This window comes from Gracilinanus agilis, chromosome 3, assembly GCF_016433145.1.
Source record: "Gracilinanus agilis isolate LMUSP501 chromosome 3, AgileGrace, whole genome shotgun sequence".
In the NCBI taxonomy this organism is placed as follows: domain Eukaryota; kingdom Metazoa; phylum Chordata; class Mammalia; order Didelphimorphia; family Didelphidae; genus Gracilinanus; species Gracilinanus agilis.
This window is the reverse complement of record NC_058132.1, coordinates 343,029,435-343,048,055: the sequence shown is the minus strand read 5'-3', so window position 1 is coordinate 343,048,055 and position 18,621 is coordinate 343,029,435. Positions and strand designations below refer to the sequence as shown.

Genomic DNA, 18,621 nt, shown 5'->3' with positions numbered 1-18,621 from the left:
TGAAGCTCCTACTATGTGCCTAGCACTATGACATTAGAGATGCAAATACAATAAATAATATAATCCCTACTATTATGGTCTTGTGATTTGTGAGAGATCTATTTAATTTATATGTGGTCACTTAGTGTCTGGGGCAGGTAGGTGGTACAGTGGATAGAGCACTGTGCTTGGAGTCAGGGAGACTCCTCTTCCTGAATTCAAATCTGTCATGGACATTTCCTAGCTGTGTGACCCTGGGCACGACACTTAGCCTTGTTTGCCTCAGTTTCCTCATCTGTAAAATGAGCTGGAGAAGGAAATAGCAACCCACTCCAATATCTTTGCCAAGAAAACCCCAAATGAAGTCATAAAGAGTCAGTTATAACTGAAACTACTGAATAACAACATGCACATAAGCTTATTGCTGAGCTTATTAGGGATGAAATTAAGCTCTTTAGCAGCTTATGATTTTAGGGACATTTATCTAAGTTGCCACCTGAATAACAACAATAATAACAAAAGTCCAGGTCATCATGGCATGGGACATTGTACCCCCAAATTATAGAAGTGTTTCAGGTCACACTGTAAACAGGAGAAAATACCTTTTCTTCCTTGCATTCTTGTGACTACTAACCCTAAAACATCTGATAACTCCTGATAAGACCCTGCCACATCAAAGGGAAAGTCCCCCCAGAGGCTTATCCTCCTTGGATTGTCCTTTAGGTTTTGAGATGGACACAGAGATACACCTCCAGGCTATGCCTTGATACCATCTGGTTGTATCTAAGATATCTATCTGTCCCCTAAACTATGAGGGTCAGCCCTTTGTCTTCAGGCTGACCAACCCCCCTTCTTGTGCCTGAACCCAAATTCTCCTTAAGTCACGTATCACCTGTTGTAAAGAGCATAAAGACCCCAGAAATGATGTCCTGTGGGAGGCAGCTTTCCATCTATGCTGTTCTCCTGGCTGGATTCAACATTACCTCCTAAATTAATAAATTTCTCTTTTTATTTTTAAGCTAAGTTTTGGAGTCTTGCATTCTTGCAAAAGGTACCCTTCCTGAACCCAGGGGGTTCACCTCAAGTCTCCCACAACAATCATTTTTCAGGCAGGTGGAAAGGGAATTGGAAACTGACTCAGAGAACCTGGATTCAAATCTTGTGTCTACTACTAATTACCTTGAGCAAATCATTTAATATACCTGAGATTCTCTTTCTTTAGAGGGAAGTGGTACAATGAAAGAGACCAGGGGGTCAAGGTCTAAATCCAAGACACTTGAAGTAGTTTGCCATTTCCTTCTCCAGCTCATTTTACTGATGAGGAAACTGAGGTAAGTACCTCCTAGGGCTATTATGAGGCTCAAATGAGATAATATGTATAAAGAGCTTAGTATAATACCTGACACATGATATGTACTTAATAAATGTTAGCTATTATAATTATTATTAGACAGAGACTAAAGTGATTTGCCCAGAGTCTCATAGTTAATAAGTATCTAAGACAAAATTTGAATTCAGGTCTTTCTGGACTTCTGGCCCAACATTCTATTCACAGTACAACTTTTCTGCTTCATTAAAAGACATTGCTCTGGCCTCAGCCACTTCCCAGCTGTGTGACCCTGGGCAAGTCACTTGACCCCCATTGCCCACCCTTACCAATCTTTCATCTATGGGACAATACACTGAAGTACAAGGGTTTAAAAAAAATCATAAATAAATAAAAAAAAGACATTGCTGTCTCAAGATTTCTTTTCTTTTTTAAAACCTTAGCTCCAGCTTTAGAATCCTACTATATTAGTTCTAAGGCAAAAGAGTGGTAAGGGCTAGGAAATTGGGATAAGTGACTTGCCCAAGGACACACAGCTAGGATATTTCTGAGGCCAAATTTGAACCCAGGACTCCTGTATCTAAGCCTGATTCTCAATCTGCTGAGCCATCTAGCTGCTCCCTCTTTGTTTCTTTAAAACCAATTCCTAGCTGCGCTTTTTGTGGTGGCAAAAAACTGGAAAATGAAGGGATGCCCTTCAATTGGGGAATGGCTAAATAAACTGTGGTATCTGTTGGTGATGGAATACTATTGTGCTCAAAGGAATAATAAACTGGAGGAATTCCATGTGAACTGGAAAGACCTCCAGGAATTGATGTAGAGTGAAAGGAGCAGAGCCAGAAGAACATTGTACACAGAGACTGAAACATTGTGGTAAAATAGAATGTAATGAACTTCTGTACTAGCAGCAATCCCAGGACAATTCTGAGGGATTTATGGAAAAGAACGCTACCCACATTCTGAGGAAGAACTACAGGAGTGGAAACACAGAAGAAAAACAACTGCTTGAACACATGGGTTGATGCGGGCATGGTTGGGAATGTAGACACTAAACGACCACAACAATGTAACTATCAATAATACGTAAATAAGTCTTGATTGATCACACATGTTAAAACCAGTGGAAATGTGTATTGGATATTGGTGGGGGGTGGTGAAGGGAGTGAAGGGGAAAGTAAAAACAAGAATCATGTAACCATGGAAAATGTTTCTAAAAAAATAAAATATTAAAAAAAAAACCCAATTCCTAATTACTTGCCATTGACCATCAGAAAGAAGGTATTATCCATTCCATTTATAAATAAAACATAAAATTCTCAGCATTTAGTGTTCTTGTGTGTGACAATAACAATAGACACAGCCTATTTTCATGCAGCACCTTTTATCTCAGCATGTTAAAGCACTGAGCCAAAGAGTATTTGGTGAAAACTTTGAGTTCATCTTAATGAAGCACCAAAAAAGGAGGAAATCCCAAGTGTCCAAACTATTTTCTCCAAAACTAGGTGATGTTTTGTGCCAGGCTCTGGTCCAAGACCTTTGGTGCAGTCAGTGAACAGCAAACATTTCCAGAAGAGGAAAGAAGGTCTGCCAAGTAAGTACTTTATATGAAAGGGAGGGCATAAGCCAAGAAAAGACAAAGAACAGCAGAGCCCATCAAAATCCAGGACTTACCATCTCGATGACAAGTCTTCTTGCTTCTTAGCTCTAAAGGAAAAATGTAAATAATTAGCAATAGAAGTAAGACACCTATTTTTGTTGTTTTTTCTTTTTAAAATTCTGAATTTAATAAATTTACACAAAAATGAGCATGTTCCTAAATATAGCAGAACTGAAAGGGCTGTACATGAAAATGAAAATCTTTATTATGTACAGCTTGTGATTTTCTTTTTAAGTCTGAGATGAATTTAGCATCTTTCAAAGCTGTCTTGCTTGTCCGTGATTCTCCACTCTTTCTTCTCTTCCCTGCATTTATGACATGTATTTTTTCTTATTTTTATTTTCAACATTATTTAAATTTTTTTGTTCCAAATTCTCTTCCTTCCTCCCTCCTTTTCTTCCTGCCCTCCCTCCTCCCTAAGATGGTAAGCAATCTAATATAGATTTGCATGTGCAATCATATGAAACATTTTTCTACATTAGTTATTATGTAGAAGAAAATTCAAGAAAAAAACCCAAAATGAACAAAAAAAAGAAAGAAGAATGAAAGTGAAAAATAATAATGCTTCAATCAGCATTCAAGCTCCACCAGTTCTTTCTCTGGAAGCAGATGGCATTTTTCATCATGAGTGCTTCTATGCATGCCATGTATTTTTTTCCCTAAAACTTAATTTCCATCATAAATCAATATTATGTATTGGTTCTAAGACAGAAGAAGAGAAGTAAAGGCTAGGCAATGGGGATTAAGCTAGGAAATTCAAATCTGAGGCTAGATTTGAAACCAGGACCGCTCTCTCCAAGCCTGGCTCTCAATCTAATTACAATGTATTTTTTTTTAATTTTTTTTTTTATAATTTTTTTAAACCCTTAACTTCTGTGCATTGACTCATAGGTGGAAGATTGGCAAGGGTAGGCAATGGGGGTCAAGTGACCTGCCCAGGGTCACACAGCTGGGAAGTGTCTGAGGCCGGATTTGAACCTAGGATCTCCTGTCTCTAGGCCTGGCTCTCAAACCACTGAGCTACTCAGCTGCCCCCTACAATGTATTTTTAACAGATATTCCAGACCTCAACTTCCTTAGCTATAAAATTAAGGAGCTAAACTCCCTGGCCCCTATGGTGATCCTATGAGTCTCTAGGATTGTCTTTTGAATCACTCTATTGCTGAGAATAAATATGTCATTTTTAGTTGTTCATCAAAAAATATTGCTATCACTGGTTTTGCTTGATTCATCTTACATCAGTTCAAATAAGTCTTTCCATATTTTTCTGAAATTGGCCTGCTTGTCATTTCTTATAGCACAATAGTATTCTAAAATTTATATACTACAACTTCCTCAGCCACTCTCCAATTGATGTACAACATTCAATTTCCAATTCTTTGATATCACAGCAAGAGCTGCAATAAATAATATTGTACAAATAGGTCCTTTCCCTCCTTTTATGATCTCTTTGGGATGCAGACTTAGTAACAGTATTGATGGATCAAAGAGTCTGCACAGTTTTAGAGTCCTTTGAATATAGTTCCAAATTGCTCTCCATGATTGGATCAGATTACAACTCCACCAATAGTGTATTAGTATCCCAATTTTCCCACATATGATCCAATGTTCTTGTGACCCATATAAATCCATAATTCCTGGGTTTATTCTAAGAATGAAGATTGGCTCAATAGAACGAAAATTACGAACATAAGAAAAGTATATTAATAATAAAAACAAAAATATTATTATATCATTAGATGTTGATTAAGCTTTTTAAAAAAATTCAATCTGATTCTAAAAAAAGCATAGAGAATCTTTGAGGCTCTGGACTTTCCAGAGCTCTCAAGACAGTTAGTTGCAGGGATATGGAAGTTTTCAGTGCTTCCAAGGTGATGAGATCCCAGGAAAAGTATAGTCACTGTTTTCCTGGTCTTCACTCTAATCTTTACCCAGGAAGGGCCCTGATCCTTTATAAATGGACCTTTCTTTAATAAGGAAAAATAATGTCTATAGGAAACCAGCAGCCAGCATTATATGTAATAAAGGCAAAAAGATTTTTTAAAATGCAATAAAGGATGTCCACTATGGCTACTCTTATTTGATACAATAGGGAAAAATATTGATTGTAACATTGATAAGAATGAGAAATTGAGAGTATAACTATAGACAAAAAGGAATCAGAACTATCACCTTTTGCCTCTATTTAGAGATCCTTAATGAAACTAAATGAACTGAAACAAAAACTTATCATTCCTGTATATTAGGAAGTGATAGAAAAAAAATTTATTAAAAATAACTGTAGAATATATTTGGGAGTTTACCTCCCAAAAATGATACACAGAAACTATAAGAACACAACTAGAGACACTATAGAAATAAAGACCTAAATAATTAAGAGATATTTGTTCATGGTTAGATTGATATATAACAAATATAACATGGTTAGACTGATATGACAATATAACAAAAAAGACAATTATCACTTAAATTTATATTTTTATTCAGTACAGATCTATCAAACTACCAAGGGATGCCTTGAAAGAACAAGAAAAAACAATAACAAAATTCATCTAGAGCAGTGATTCCCAAAGTGGGCACCACTGCCCCCTGGTGGGTACTTCAGCGATTCAGGGAGGCAGTGATGGCGACAGGTGCATTTATCTTTCCTATTCATTGCTATTAAAATTTTAAAAAATTAATTTCAAGGGAGCATTAAGTAATTTTTTTCTGGAAAGGGGATGGTAGGCCAAAAAATCTTGGGAACCACTGGTCTAGAGGAACAAAAAGTCTAGAATCTAAAAATACATAAAGAAAAAAAGTGTGAATTGGGTCAAGCAATTCAACAATTTAAACTATATTCCATAACAGTTATAGATAGCCCTCTCTTCATCTTAGTAAGTTTCAGGACTGGCTTACCATTTCATGATTCCCATGCTTACTTTGTTCCCAGCTCTATTAAGAATTTTCTGAACTCTTATCTTCTTGCCAGCAGGCTTTTCATGCAATATCTACCTCTCTTCTGATTGGTGAGTGACACAGTATTCAGGCCATGATCATTTTACTCTCAGCAACTCTCTGCACTCTCTGGATTTTTCTATCTTCTCTCCAATAGGTTTTACCCATCCCACCTGACCCTGCTGTCCTGTTCCCCATTATATATATTGTCTTCCTCCATTAAGTTCCTCGAGAGTAAAGATTGTATTTTTTCACTTGTATTTTTAATCCGCAGTACTTCATATAGTGCCTGGCACATGGCAAATGACTAATAAATGCTTCACCTACCTAATCATCAAAATTAATTAATACTGGTATAAAAAAATAGAAAGTTAATCATTGAAACAATTTAAATATACAACATATAGAATGAAGTAAATGAACATGGTAGCATCATTTTATTATAGCCAAAGACTCTGATTGTTGGGATAAGGACTCACTATTCAGCAAAAATTATAGTCTGGCAGAAATTAGAATTAGAATAACATCTCACACTGCATACTACTAAAAGCTCCAAATGGATACATGACTTAGATATCAAAGGCCTCATAAACAAATCAGAGGACCAAAGAAAGAAAAACATTTCATTACTTGGGAATAAGTTGGATAAGAGAGAAGGGGGCTAATGTTAAGGTTGTCAGAAAAAAGAGAACATTATAAAACATTTTTTAGATAAATAAAGTCAGATCTACACACTTGGAAAAATGTGAATTGCTTATGGGCTGGTCAAGTCAATATAATGAAAATGACAATCCTACCCAAATTAATCTACTTATTCAATGTCATACCAGTTGAATTATCCAAACATTATTTTATAAAACTAGGAAAACTTAACAGAATATATGTGGAAGAACAAAAGATCAAGAATATCAAGGGAAGCATTGGAAAAAAATGTGAAAGAAGGTAGCTCAGAGAGTTCCAGATCTCAAACTGTATTACAAAATTAATCATCACAACAATATGGTCTTGGCTAAGAAATAGAACAGTTGATCAGTGGAATAGATTAATTATACAATATATAGTAGCAAATGACCACAGTTATTTAGTGTTTGATAAACTCAATGATCTAAGCTTTTGGGATAATAAATCACTATATGACAAAAACTGCTGCAAAAACTTGAAAAATATATGGCAGAGACTGCACCTAGACCAATATTTCATATCCTATAAATAATATCAAACAGATGCATGATTTATATATAAAGGGTTCTACCATGAGCAAATTAATCTACTTGTCTAACATATGTTTACCTGTCAAATCTATAGATAATGGAAGAATTTATTACCAAATGAGATAGAAAGCATTATAGGTTGTAAAATGGATAACTTTGATTATATTGAACTAAAGTGGTTTTGCACAAATAAAGCCAATGCAGACAAGATTAGAAGAAAAGGAGAAAGCTAAGAAAAAAACTATAGAAAATATCTCTGAAAGTCCTAATTTCTCCATATATAGAGAATGGAGTCAAATTTATAAGAATACAAATCATTCACCAATTGATAAATGGTCAAAGGATATGAATAGGCAGTTTTCAGATGAAGAAATCAAGGCTATATATAATCACATGAAAAATGCTTTAAATAACTCTTGAGTAGAGAAATATAAATGAAAATAACCTACAAATTAAAAGCAACCACCTCATACTTATCAAATTGGCTAATACAACAATAAGAGAAAATGATAAATGTTGGAGAGGATGTGGCAAAATTGGGGCACAAATGCACTGCTGGTGGAGTTGCGAACTGATTCAACCATTCTGGAGAGTGATTTGGAGCTTTGTTCAAAGAGCTTTAAAACTGTGATTTTTAAAAATGGGAAAAGACCTGTTTATACAAAAATATTTATAGCAGCTGTTTGCAATGGCAAAAAATTGGAAACATAGGGGATGTTCATTAATTGGGGAATGGCTAATCAAGTTGTTGTCTCATAGCATTATTGTGCTATAAGAAATGTTGAGAAGGATAATTTAAGATCCTGGAAAGATCTACATGAACGGATGCAAAGTAAAGTGAGCAAAACCAGGAGAACATTATACACAATAACAGCATTATATGATGAACATTTATGAATGACTTAGCTATTCCTAGCAGGACAGTGATCCAAGAAAATCCTCAAGGACTCATGATGGAAAATGCCATCTGCTTCCAGAGAAAGAACTGAATCTGAATGCAGACCAAGACATACTATATTTCACTTAATTTCTTCACTTTTCTTTTGTTTGTTTGAGTTCTCTTTCACAAAAAGACTAATATGCAAAGATGTTTTTCACTATTACACATGTAAAATCTACATCAGATTGCTTGCCATCTCAGGGAGGGGGAGGGGGAGAATTTGGCTTAAACTTAAAAATGAAGGTTAAGAACTTTTTTCATGCAATTGAGGAAAAAATAAAATATTAATTTTTTAAAAAAATAGAATAGAAGGGGGCAGCTGGGTAGCTCAGTGTATTGAGAATCAGGTCTAGAGACGGGAGGTCCTAAGTTCAAATCTGGCCTCAGACACTTCCCAGCTGTGTGACCCTGGGCAAGTCACTTGACCCCCATTGCCTACCCTTCCCACTCTTCTGCCTTGGAGCCAATACACAGTATTGACTCCAAGATGGAAGGTAAGGGTTTTAAAAAAAATAGAATAGAAGGAAATCCAGAAGAAAACACAGATAAGTAGTAGGTTATATGTTGAATTTATTATATACTTAAAAAGAAAAGTAAGCTATTGTGTCATTTAAAATCACTTGGGATACTTGGAACTACATTTCCCATGATCCCTAATGGGTTTCCTGTTTTGGATTACGTATTCAAGGTGAGGGATGGTTTTTAAAATAGGGGGAAGTGACTTGGAATTTCCTCTTTAGCTACCTGAGCGCGCAGAGAGAGAAAAAGGTAAATGGCTGAGGTGATGTTGGAATAGGTTTCTTACAGGCACATGGTCAGTTTATCTCTATCAGCATGGCTTTTATTAAAATATTATTCTCCCTTTTGATCTCGGCCCTCATCATTTTTAATCATAACACTATGTATGTATGGTTGAGGTTCAAGGTACAATTCTGTTTTCTGTTCTTCATATATGGAAAAACTCATTTTATTTCGAGTTTTCTAAGTTCAAAATATAATAAATAAAAGGTATAAATAGAACTGAATTACAATATATGTAACTTATTTGGAGGAGCATTTGCTGCCAAATATAGGAATTCTGACGGGTAGGAGAAGCTAAGTCTCTGAAACTCCTTGAACTGACACAGAGAACCCTAATTCCAATTGTTGCAATGAGTGACTGCAGTTTATTTTGTAAACTAGGGAAAATTACTTCACCTGACTGGATTTTCTTATGTAAAATTGGGCTAATTCTGCCAAAAATGTTAGATGGAGAGAGAGAGAGAGAGAGAGAGAGAGAGAGAGAGAGAGACTCTACATCTTGAGTACTGAAGAAAATGAGAAATAATGGGGTCTGGGAAGTGGGGTCTGGGCCAGTCTTGTTCCAGGGTAGGACAGGCCCAGCTCTGGATCTTAGAAAAAGTCAGTGACATCCTGTGGGATGATGCCTTGCCAGAATCAATGGTTAGAAGCAAAAAAGGCAACTTTAATATTGCTATAAATGAGAACTCCCTAATAATTAAACGATAGGCATGAGATAATGTCTGAGTTGTTTTGATTTGTATATAGTTTTGTTTTGGTGGTAAGGGTGGGCAATGGGGGTCAAGTGACTTGCCCAGGGTCACACAGCTGGGTAGTGGCTGAGGCCGGGTTTGAACCTAGGACCTCCTGTCTCTAGGCCTGACTCTCACTCCACTGAGCTACCCAGCTGCCCCCCAAGATAAAGTTTTATGCATACATATATATCTTTTTTGTTAAATGATGCCTTCTCTAGTGTGGGGAGGGAGGTGGAAAATTACCTGGGAATTTAAATGCAATGAACAAACAAATTTAAGATTTTTAAAGTAATTAAATGATATCAAAATAGAATGTGATACCTTAGTAGGTTGTAGCTTCCCTCCCACTGTAGGCTGTCAAGAAAATATTAGATGGTCACTTATTGGTTATATTTTAGGGAGTTTTTGTTTCAGTGTGGATTGGACTCTGAGGCATCTTCCAATTTGAAAATTTCTCTTCCTCCTTCCCTCTCCTCTTTCTTCTTCCATTTCCCTCTCTCCTAGGCTAGGTGCAAAATGACTACTTATGTTCACAACCTCACTGCAGATTGGGACAGAAGCTTTGATCTGGGCTACTCTATGCCTTCTTAGGCAGTCTAATGCCCCTCATCTCTCAGGAGCTTACCATATTGTTGTTAGACTTAGCTTGGGCACCCCATTGGCTTTAGTAGCACAGAACTCCTGAACTCAAGCAATCTACCAGCCCCAGGCTCTCCAATAGCAGAACCTATAGGTGTGCCTACAACTATCACTATTACCAATCACACCCATCCAGAACCTATAATTCTAATGAATATGAAAGTGCTTTATAAATTATGAAGTGCTATGCAGAGGAGATTATGCAGCCTTGATTCAGATCCTAATTGCCTCACATCTGAACTTTCCAGATCACCTTCCAGTCTCTACCACTCAATATTTCCTCAAATAAATCCTCTCCTCCAGCCAGTACTTATACCCTCTCCTTTCATTTCTTTTTATATCAGTCTCCATTTTTTTCTTTTCTTTTCTCCTTTTTTGTCTTTTTTTCCTTTTCTTTCTTTCTTGATCACAGGAAAAGGAACAAGGAAGAAAGATACAGGGCTTTGAACTAGAACCGAGAAACCACAGATTGCTTGAGATAATCACCCTCCTTTCCTCTTACGGGTACTGAACTGAGAGTGCTTAAAGGTGTTTCCTATCTCACTTTTACTGTGCTATATGGGAGTTGGAGGTAGAAACTGTGCATCAAAAGTTTTATATTTATATTTTTTCATGTTGTTTCCCTTGTTCAAATGTGAGCTGCTGCAGAACAGGGGCTGTCTCTCTTTGCATCCCCAGTGATCAGTACAGAGCCTAGCACCTAGCAGGTGTTTAATAAATACTTGTTGACTTAAAAAAAGAGATGTCTTTTTTTTTAAAGAAAAAGACAGCATCTTTATCATATAATTTCTTTATCTACACCATGTGCATATAACACCATTCACCCAGGAGACAGCTACCCAAATGGTAAGGGGGTGGTGCCTGAGAAGAAATAAAATCTTGTAACAAATTTATTAATATGTAAAATAAGGAATAAAATCTTGAAACAAATGTATTACTAAGCAAAACAAGGCAAAGCACTGGCCATATCTGAGAACATACGTCGCATTCTACGGCTGTAGTCGCTCTCTCTTTTGATAAAAGACAAGCCTCAAAAATATATAACAAAAGTTCACTGTTTGTTATAAAATGCTCTATTTTACTCTTATTTTTAAGTTGTATATTGAAATATTTGTCTAAGATTATTAATGTCATGATAAAGTAAATCCAAACCTGAGAGTAATGAATGATATTACACTTTTCTTTCCCTCACAGAGCTTATTGTTCTAATCTCTGGCAGTAAAATCAATCACTTAATCCACACACATTTGTTAAGCATCTACTTTGTGCCAGGCACTGTTCTAGATGCTGAAGAAGATACAGTGACAAAATGTCTCTCCCCTCGCTACTGGGAGACACATGTACATATATAAGTATAAGGATAGGGACAAGACCAAGAAATTCATTACTAGTGTTGGTTGGCATCTTCTTTGCAACTTAAAGTCTTAGAGAATTGCCTAGGGTACTAAAAAGTCAGGTGATTTGTCCAGAATTACATGTTCAATATGTGTCAGAGACAGAAACAGATATCATTTTTTCTCCTGTCAGAGATAAGAACTTGAACCTAGGTTCTCTTGGCTTCAAGGCTATCTCTATATTCATTATGCCATTCTCTTTCTCTCTCTCTCTCTTTCCTTCTCCCTCCTTCTCTCTCTCTCTCTTTTTGTTATTGGTCCTGGAATTGTGGTTTATTCTAGTTAAATTAATAGATCCTTTTTTTGAGCTTAAAAAGAAATCAGCATGTTTTAGACTGATTCTGGAAGCTGCCAGAATCTTATCAAGGGATAAGAAGAGAGGAAGAATTTCTTATGAACTCTGAAGGAGCTAGAAAGCCAGACAGAGGACTATTTGTTTCTTAGAAATGGAAATGATAAAGAAAGTGAGACTATTTCCATTAGGTTCAATAGCAAAACTCAAAGTGGGAAGTGTCAAGGGAACAAAGAACTGGCTGATGGAGACAGAAAGAGATACCTTTGAGTAATTCACTCAGGCAAATGAAAATAGAATTAACATTATAGTTTTAATAGTGGTGGGCATAGGGAAGATATTTTGGGGGAAGGGGACTTCTTTGACCCTTTCAAATCAGACAATATCAGTCTGTGATTAATCATTCTATTGATATGTAAATTTGAGTCTAAATACTATAATTAACTTCTGCTAATAAGTTAAACATTGAAGAGCTTCTTTTAACTTTTAACTAGTTAACTGAGCCTAATTCTCACATCTGCATCAGTAATCTTGCCTTGTTGGACCATGACATCAACATGACCTCTCTGGATTATGACATCACTATCTTTCCCTCCAAAGCATGTTGTTGCAGCCAACTGAACAGTTCCATCTTTAGCTCTCCATCTACACTGAGAATCTCTTTACCTTTTAATTTTTTTTTTTAAACCCTTAACTTCTGTGTATTGACTTATAGGTGGAAGAGTGGTAAGGGTAGGCAATGGGGGTCAAGTGACTTGCCCAGGGTCACACAGCTGGGAAGTGTCTGAGGCCGGATTTGAACCTAGGACCTCCCGTCTCTAGGCCTGGCTCTCAATCCACTGAGCCACCCAGCTGCCCTACCTTTTAATTTTTAAATTAGATAATCCTATTATTGTCTTTTTTTGTATTTTTTTTCACCAGTGTAAAGAGTTCTCAGATCAGAAATTTTCTCCACAATACAAATGGACTATTCCTCTGAAACTTGTAGTCTTAAGAGATTGGCCCTCTATCAACTATGCTATGCTGGCTTTCACTGCATTATTTTGTTCATACCTTCATGTCATATTATTTGTATAAGCTCCTCTGTGCTGGCCAGGGTAGTAACTGGCCATGTGGATGGTTTATGTGTAGCTAGAGGTCATGCAAGGAGAAGAAGATGACTCCCAAATGATGGTCTTGTGGGTATCCAGGTTCCTCCCCTGGTCCGGGGAGCTGTGGGTCCCTTATTAAGTAAGATTCGTTATGCAGGGCAGTCAGAATAATAGCTGACATTTATCAAGTGCATGACAGATTACAAAATGCTTCCATATATATTATCCCATTTGCTCCTCATGACAACCATGAGTTGTACAAATATTTTTATCCTCATTTACATAAGAATAACTCAGAGAGGTCAAGTTACTTGCCCAAAGGTCATATAGCTATTAAATGGCAGAGTTGGGACTTGACCCCAGTTTTTCTTGCTTCAAATATAGTGCCTTTTCTACTAGCCTATGTTGTAAGGAGCTCATTGCATTCTTCCTTAAAGCTTTGGATTCCTCCATTCAGATAAAATCCAGTAGAGCGCTTGGTAAATATGTGGTGAAGATGAACTCTTTTTATAGCAAATAGCAATGATTCACATCTCTGATCCTTTTTGACTCCTTCTTACCTCCAAGCCGAGGAACAGAGAAAAGTTTGGTGGTTGGGAATGTTGTCACCTAAATTATTTGAGTCTTTGCATTGATCCTTGGTTTTGCTTTGCCCAAGTTAGTTAGCATGTTGAACCTTAGGATCTCCCAAGTCCAACATCCTTCCTTTTAGAGAGCAAATGAAGTAGCTGGATCCCATGTTCTTCCCAACATCCTAGGCATCCCTTGCTAAATACATGCCGGTTGGTATGAAGCTCTCAGCAGAACCTCAGCTCAATAACACTAAACAGAAGTCTTGATAAAAGCAAGAAAGCAAACATGGAGCAACAGTCATTCAATAAGGCCCCAGCCTGGGAGAAAAGGCAGGAAATGTCCAGTTACATTTAAAAGGCTCTCCAACCTCTTGGGTCATCAATATGTAGAAGTCTCCCCAAAGCTTTTTCCTTTCATCCCTCTTGGAGCAATTGTTAGTTTTAGTTATTAGATCCTTGTCCCTTGCCTGAGGCTCCAAGTATGCAGTATAGATTTAGGTCTTTCATTCTTTGAATGACCAGATTTTGTTTAAAAAGTATACTTTTATTGCTTTCAGGCATGTAGTTATCTTAAATTAAGTTAGCTAAATGTTTCCTTTTCTTTTCTTTTTTTTTTTTAAACCTTTATCTTCATCCTAGAATGGATACTGAGTATTGGTTCCAAGGTAGAAGAGCAGAAAGGACAAGGCCTAGGGTCACCCTGCAAGAAAGTATCTAATTGGGGACAGCTGGGTAGCTCAGTGGATTGAGAGCCAGGCCTAGAGATGGTAGGTCAGACACTTCCCAACTGTGTGACCCCCCCCCAAGTCACTTGACCCAATACACATTATTGACTCCAAGACAGAAGGTAAGGGGAAAGGAAGGAAGGAAGGAAGGAAGGAAGGAAGGAAGGAAGAACCTAAGGCCAAATTTGAACCCAGGACCTCCCATTTCTAGACTTCACTCTCAATCCACTGAACCACCTAGCTGACCACTTAGCTACATGTTTCTGGACAGAGATCCTTAGGGGACCTGATGATTTACAGCTTAGAATAGTTGAGAGAACACTGGACTTTCCCTTAGACCCTAAGGCTTAGAGGATTTGGCTTTGAATCCTGGTTCTGCCACTTAGTAGCTTTGTGACCTTGGCCAAGTCAGCCTCTCTGGGTCTCAGGTTCCTCATTTCTGAAATGATATTTTGGAAGTTGATGACTCTTAAGTTCATTTCTGGCTCTAATTCTATAATATGCTCTGGAGTTCAGGGTAGTGGAAAGATGATGGCAGAAAAGGGGAAAAAGGGTAGGAAACTTGGGTTCTAGTTCCCTTGTTCCCACTTAGATACTTTAGGAAAGTCACTTCTCCCTAAAATTCCGTTAAAATGAATAGTGATAGAAACTGGCCCTTCCCATTGTGAGGAAATTGAAATGGCCTCTAGCAATGCAAGTCTACTCCTTCTCAGAATTGCCCTAGAGCATTTTGAAGTTAAAAGACTTGCCTAGACTCATATAATCAGTCAGTCCGGACTTGAACTCCTCTTCCCCCGGCCAAATGAAAAGGCAACAGTTGATCTGTGAAATCTCTCCTTTCTTCTTATTTTATACTTTATCTGTCTCCTCATCTGCAACATGGGGATAGTAATATTTGCTCACTCTACTTCCCTAGAAGGCATTTTGTGAGAACCAGAAGAACAGTGTGCACAATGAACTAAGAGATCAAGGGAAAAAACAATATAATGAAACTGCACGCTATGTAACGGATCTACATAACACGGGTTTCAGAATGACTGATCCAGGCAGGAGAATTACACCCAGCTCACTCTTTTCTTCTTTGTTACAAAGGAGCACTCACTGGGAGGAGGGGGGGGAAGAGTATATATATATATTTTTAAATGACGGTGTTGTCAAAACAAAAAGCAAGTCTATAAAAACAATTTTCAAGTCAAGAGTGATTCCTTGTAAGCCGGGGGAGGGAGGGGGGATCTTTAAACTTCTTTTCACTGGAAAAGTGAGCATTCAAACGAATTCTTGAAAACGGCTTCTTCTCTTAAATACTCTCCCCTCCCCCTCCCCCTCCCCCCCAACCCATCTACTGTTCTTTTGTTTGGGGAATCTCTGCTTGAGGTCGTCGAGAATACAGAAGTAAATTTCATACTGCCTGATCCCTCCAGACCCCCAATCCCATCATCCTCATTTCAAAGGAGCCGAGTTTTAAAGACCTTCCGTTGTCTTTTGATGTCTGAGGACAAAGACGGCGCTGGCTCTGGGTCTGCCCCTTTGAAAAGTCTTACCTTAATCATATATCCCCTGCAATGGCATCTACCACTCGTGGGTCTCCTGGCTTTGAGCAGACGGCTTATGGAAAGAGAAGTGAGTATCCGAGGGGAGGCACAGAATAAGGAGAGGCTGACAGAAAACTTCTGCAGAAATAGCTCAAGTGCCTGGATGTTAAAAATAAAACTATATCACACTAGGCAATGTGACCAGGCTCAGCTTACGAGCTTTTTCCTTCCCCTGTATTTACTACCAGCCCGTTACTACTAGCTAGTTGTTGAACAAGGGAAACTGGGTGGAAAGAGCAGCTGTTTTCTCTCAGTGGTCTTTGTCTGGAGAGAGGAGGAGAAACTCCGTAGGTAAGTCATTGGTAAATACACTGCCCGCCGATCCCAAATGCCTCTGTGTGCCCTCAGTAGACCTTAGTCCTTCATTGCTGGTATATCAATCAGTAGGTGCTGCTGGTCTAATTTTAACTGTGCTTTTTAATCTAGGACTGTCATTGGCTGAAGCTGCAACTAGGAGAGATGACATGTTATTCTGTTTCTCCAATTTCTTCTCTGGAAAGAAATAGCTATAGTCTTCCAGTCCTCTCTAATCCAGGGGAGGGATCGTGATTTGGGGGGTGGGGGTGGGGTGGGGAGGAACCAACTCTACATTAAATTCATTCTCTTTATATTTATTTTATATATACTTATAGGGTCCTGGTTGTTTCCCTGGTTACAGTATAAGGAGGGGTTGTTTCAGTTTTGCCTTTGTATTTCTGGTCCCCAGCACAGTTCCTAGCAAAGGGAACCCTGATCAATGGATTGGTTGATTGACTAATTGCTAGGCATGGGGAGTTGGGAAAACACAAGTAAAGGTAGGACATGTTCTAAAACCTTTAGGAGTTTTAGGATCTGAGTTTAGCAAGGATCTGATATATCACTTTAACACAAGATAATATGAGTAAATTGCATAAATGTTTTGGTATGAGGCAGCAAAGTTCACCTGATGAGCTGCTTCAAGAGGGGAAGCACAGGAATCTCTCTCCCTTTGGCATGGGCATTGTACTCCCAAAATAGAGAAGTGTTTCAGGCAAACTATAAGCAGGGAAGTTCCTTTGCTCCCTTCTATCCTTGTAACCCCAAAATATCTAACTCCTATAAGACCCTGAGAGGATTATCCTCCTTGGATCGTCCTTTAGATGGACAGAGAGATACACCTCTTTGATATCATCAAGTTGTATCTCAGATATTCATGAGTCCCCTAAACTATGAGGATCACCCCCTGTGTCTCTAGGCAGACCCAGTGAGATGACCAAACCTCCCTACTGAATGCCTGAGTGTTTACCACTCTAGAGTCACCATGACACAGCATCACATCTATAAAATCCCCAGAATTGAGGGCATGGGGGTGGGGATGGGGGGGTGGACAGCTTTTCCATCCATGCTGTCCTCCCAAGGAACGGCTCCCTTTGTTGCTGTTCTACCTTGCTATCCTCCTGGCCATTCTCAACATTACTTTCTAAATTAATAAATTTCTCTTTTTATTTTTAAGCTAAGTTTTGGAGTCTTGCATTCTTGCAAAAGGAACCCTTCCCAAACTCCGGGGGTTCACCTCTGCACCCCACAACAGCCTTGGAATGTGGGTATTACTAGTTTTTTCCAGTTACTCCTCTTCTCTTCCTGTTGAACATGACTTACTCTCTAATCCAAGCCCTCAGCTCCATCTCAGAAGTGGGGTTCCTCTGAGCATTCATAGAATGGGAATAATGGGGAGTCTAACATGTTTTAAAGCAGTTATTCCCCAGCCCCCAAATAGCGATGATGACTGGTTTACTTTCACCTAAGATAAATCCTAGACTCAGGTCTTACCCTTCTTTGGGATTTTTGTATAAAATGTTTAAAAATGAAGAAGATTCACTCTTATAGTTCCTGAATCCCCAGAGAGATGTGCTTTTTCTCTCTGTCCCCTGGATTCATAGTTTCTGATCTCTGTCTCTGACCCTCTCTGTGGGTAACACGACTAACTATCTTTTTCTTTTAACACCTTAATCACAAATAATGAAGCACACAAATAAGAAGTAGCTCTGATGGATCACTTTATATAGCTGGCAAATTAAGAACTAATTAAGTAAAGGCAGTTAGGTTGCTGAGTAGATAGAGAGAGGCAGGCCTGGAAATGGGAGGTCCTGGGTTCAAATTTGACCTCAAATACTTCCTAGCTATATGATCCCAGGCAAGTCACTTAGTTCAGTGGCCCTAACCCATTACCTCTCTTCTGCCTTGGAATCAAAATGTAGTATTGATTCTAAGACAGAAAGTAAGGATTTAGCGGGCAACTGGGTAGTTCAGTGGATTGAGAGCCAGGCCTAGAGATAGGAGGTCCTGGGTTCAAATCTGGTCTCAGACACTTCCCAGCTGTGTGACCCTGGGCAAGTCACTTAACCCCCTTGGCCTAGCCCTTACCACTCTTCTGCCCTGGAACCAACACAGTACTGATTCCAAAATGGAAGTTAAGGGTTAAAAAAAAAAGTAAGGATTTTCTTTTTTAACTAATTAAGTGGAAATTGCAAACAAATTTTGAAGATCAAGAAAACTTTGGATTTAACATCTGCTGCCTGCCCCAGTGAGGGGAAAAAGAAGGACAGGGCATATTACCCTCCTTTATCAGACTTCTCAGAGAGAAAAGTTTCACAAGCTTCAATCTACTTGAGTCACACTTATCCTTAGAGACTTGACAGAGGTAGCTATTCAAAACCCAGCTATGCCAGCTACATCTATGCCCTCCTCTGTCTCTGTCACTCTTTTGAAGCC

General features: G+C 38.2%; 1 protein-coding gene across 2 annotated transcripts in view; it reads right to left on the bottom strand.

The window, feature by feature from the left end:
- The window catches only part of FBXO40 (F-box protein 40), a 30,739-nt gene extending 14,796 nt beyond the window's left edge, over positions 1-15,943 (bottom strand). The window contains exons 1-2 of one of the 2 annotated variants that reach the window (XM_044670062.1): positions 15,841-15,943; positions 2,978-3,010 (exon numbers count right to left, since the gene is read on the bottom strand). In XM_044670062.1, coding sequence (XP_044525997.1) covers positions 2,978-2,980 — 3 coding nt within the window. In that variant the 5' untranslated portion in view covers positions 2,981-3,010; positions 15,841-15,943. The remainder of the gene's footprint in view (positions 1-2,977; positions 3,011-15,840) is intronic. The other variant, XM_044670061.1, reaches the window with a different exon arrangement.
- Between the last annotated feature and the right edge of the window lie 2,678 nt (positions 15,944-18,621).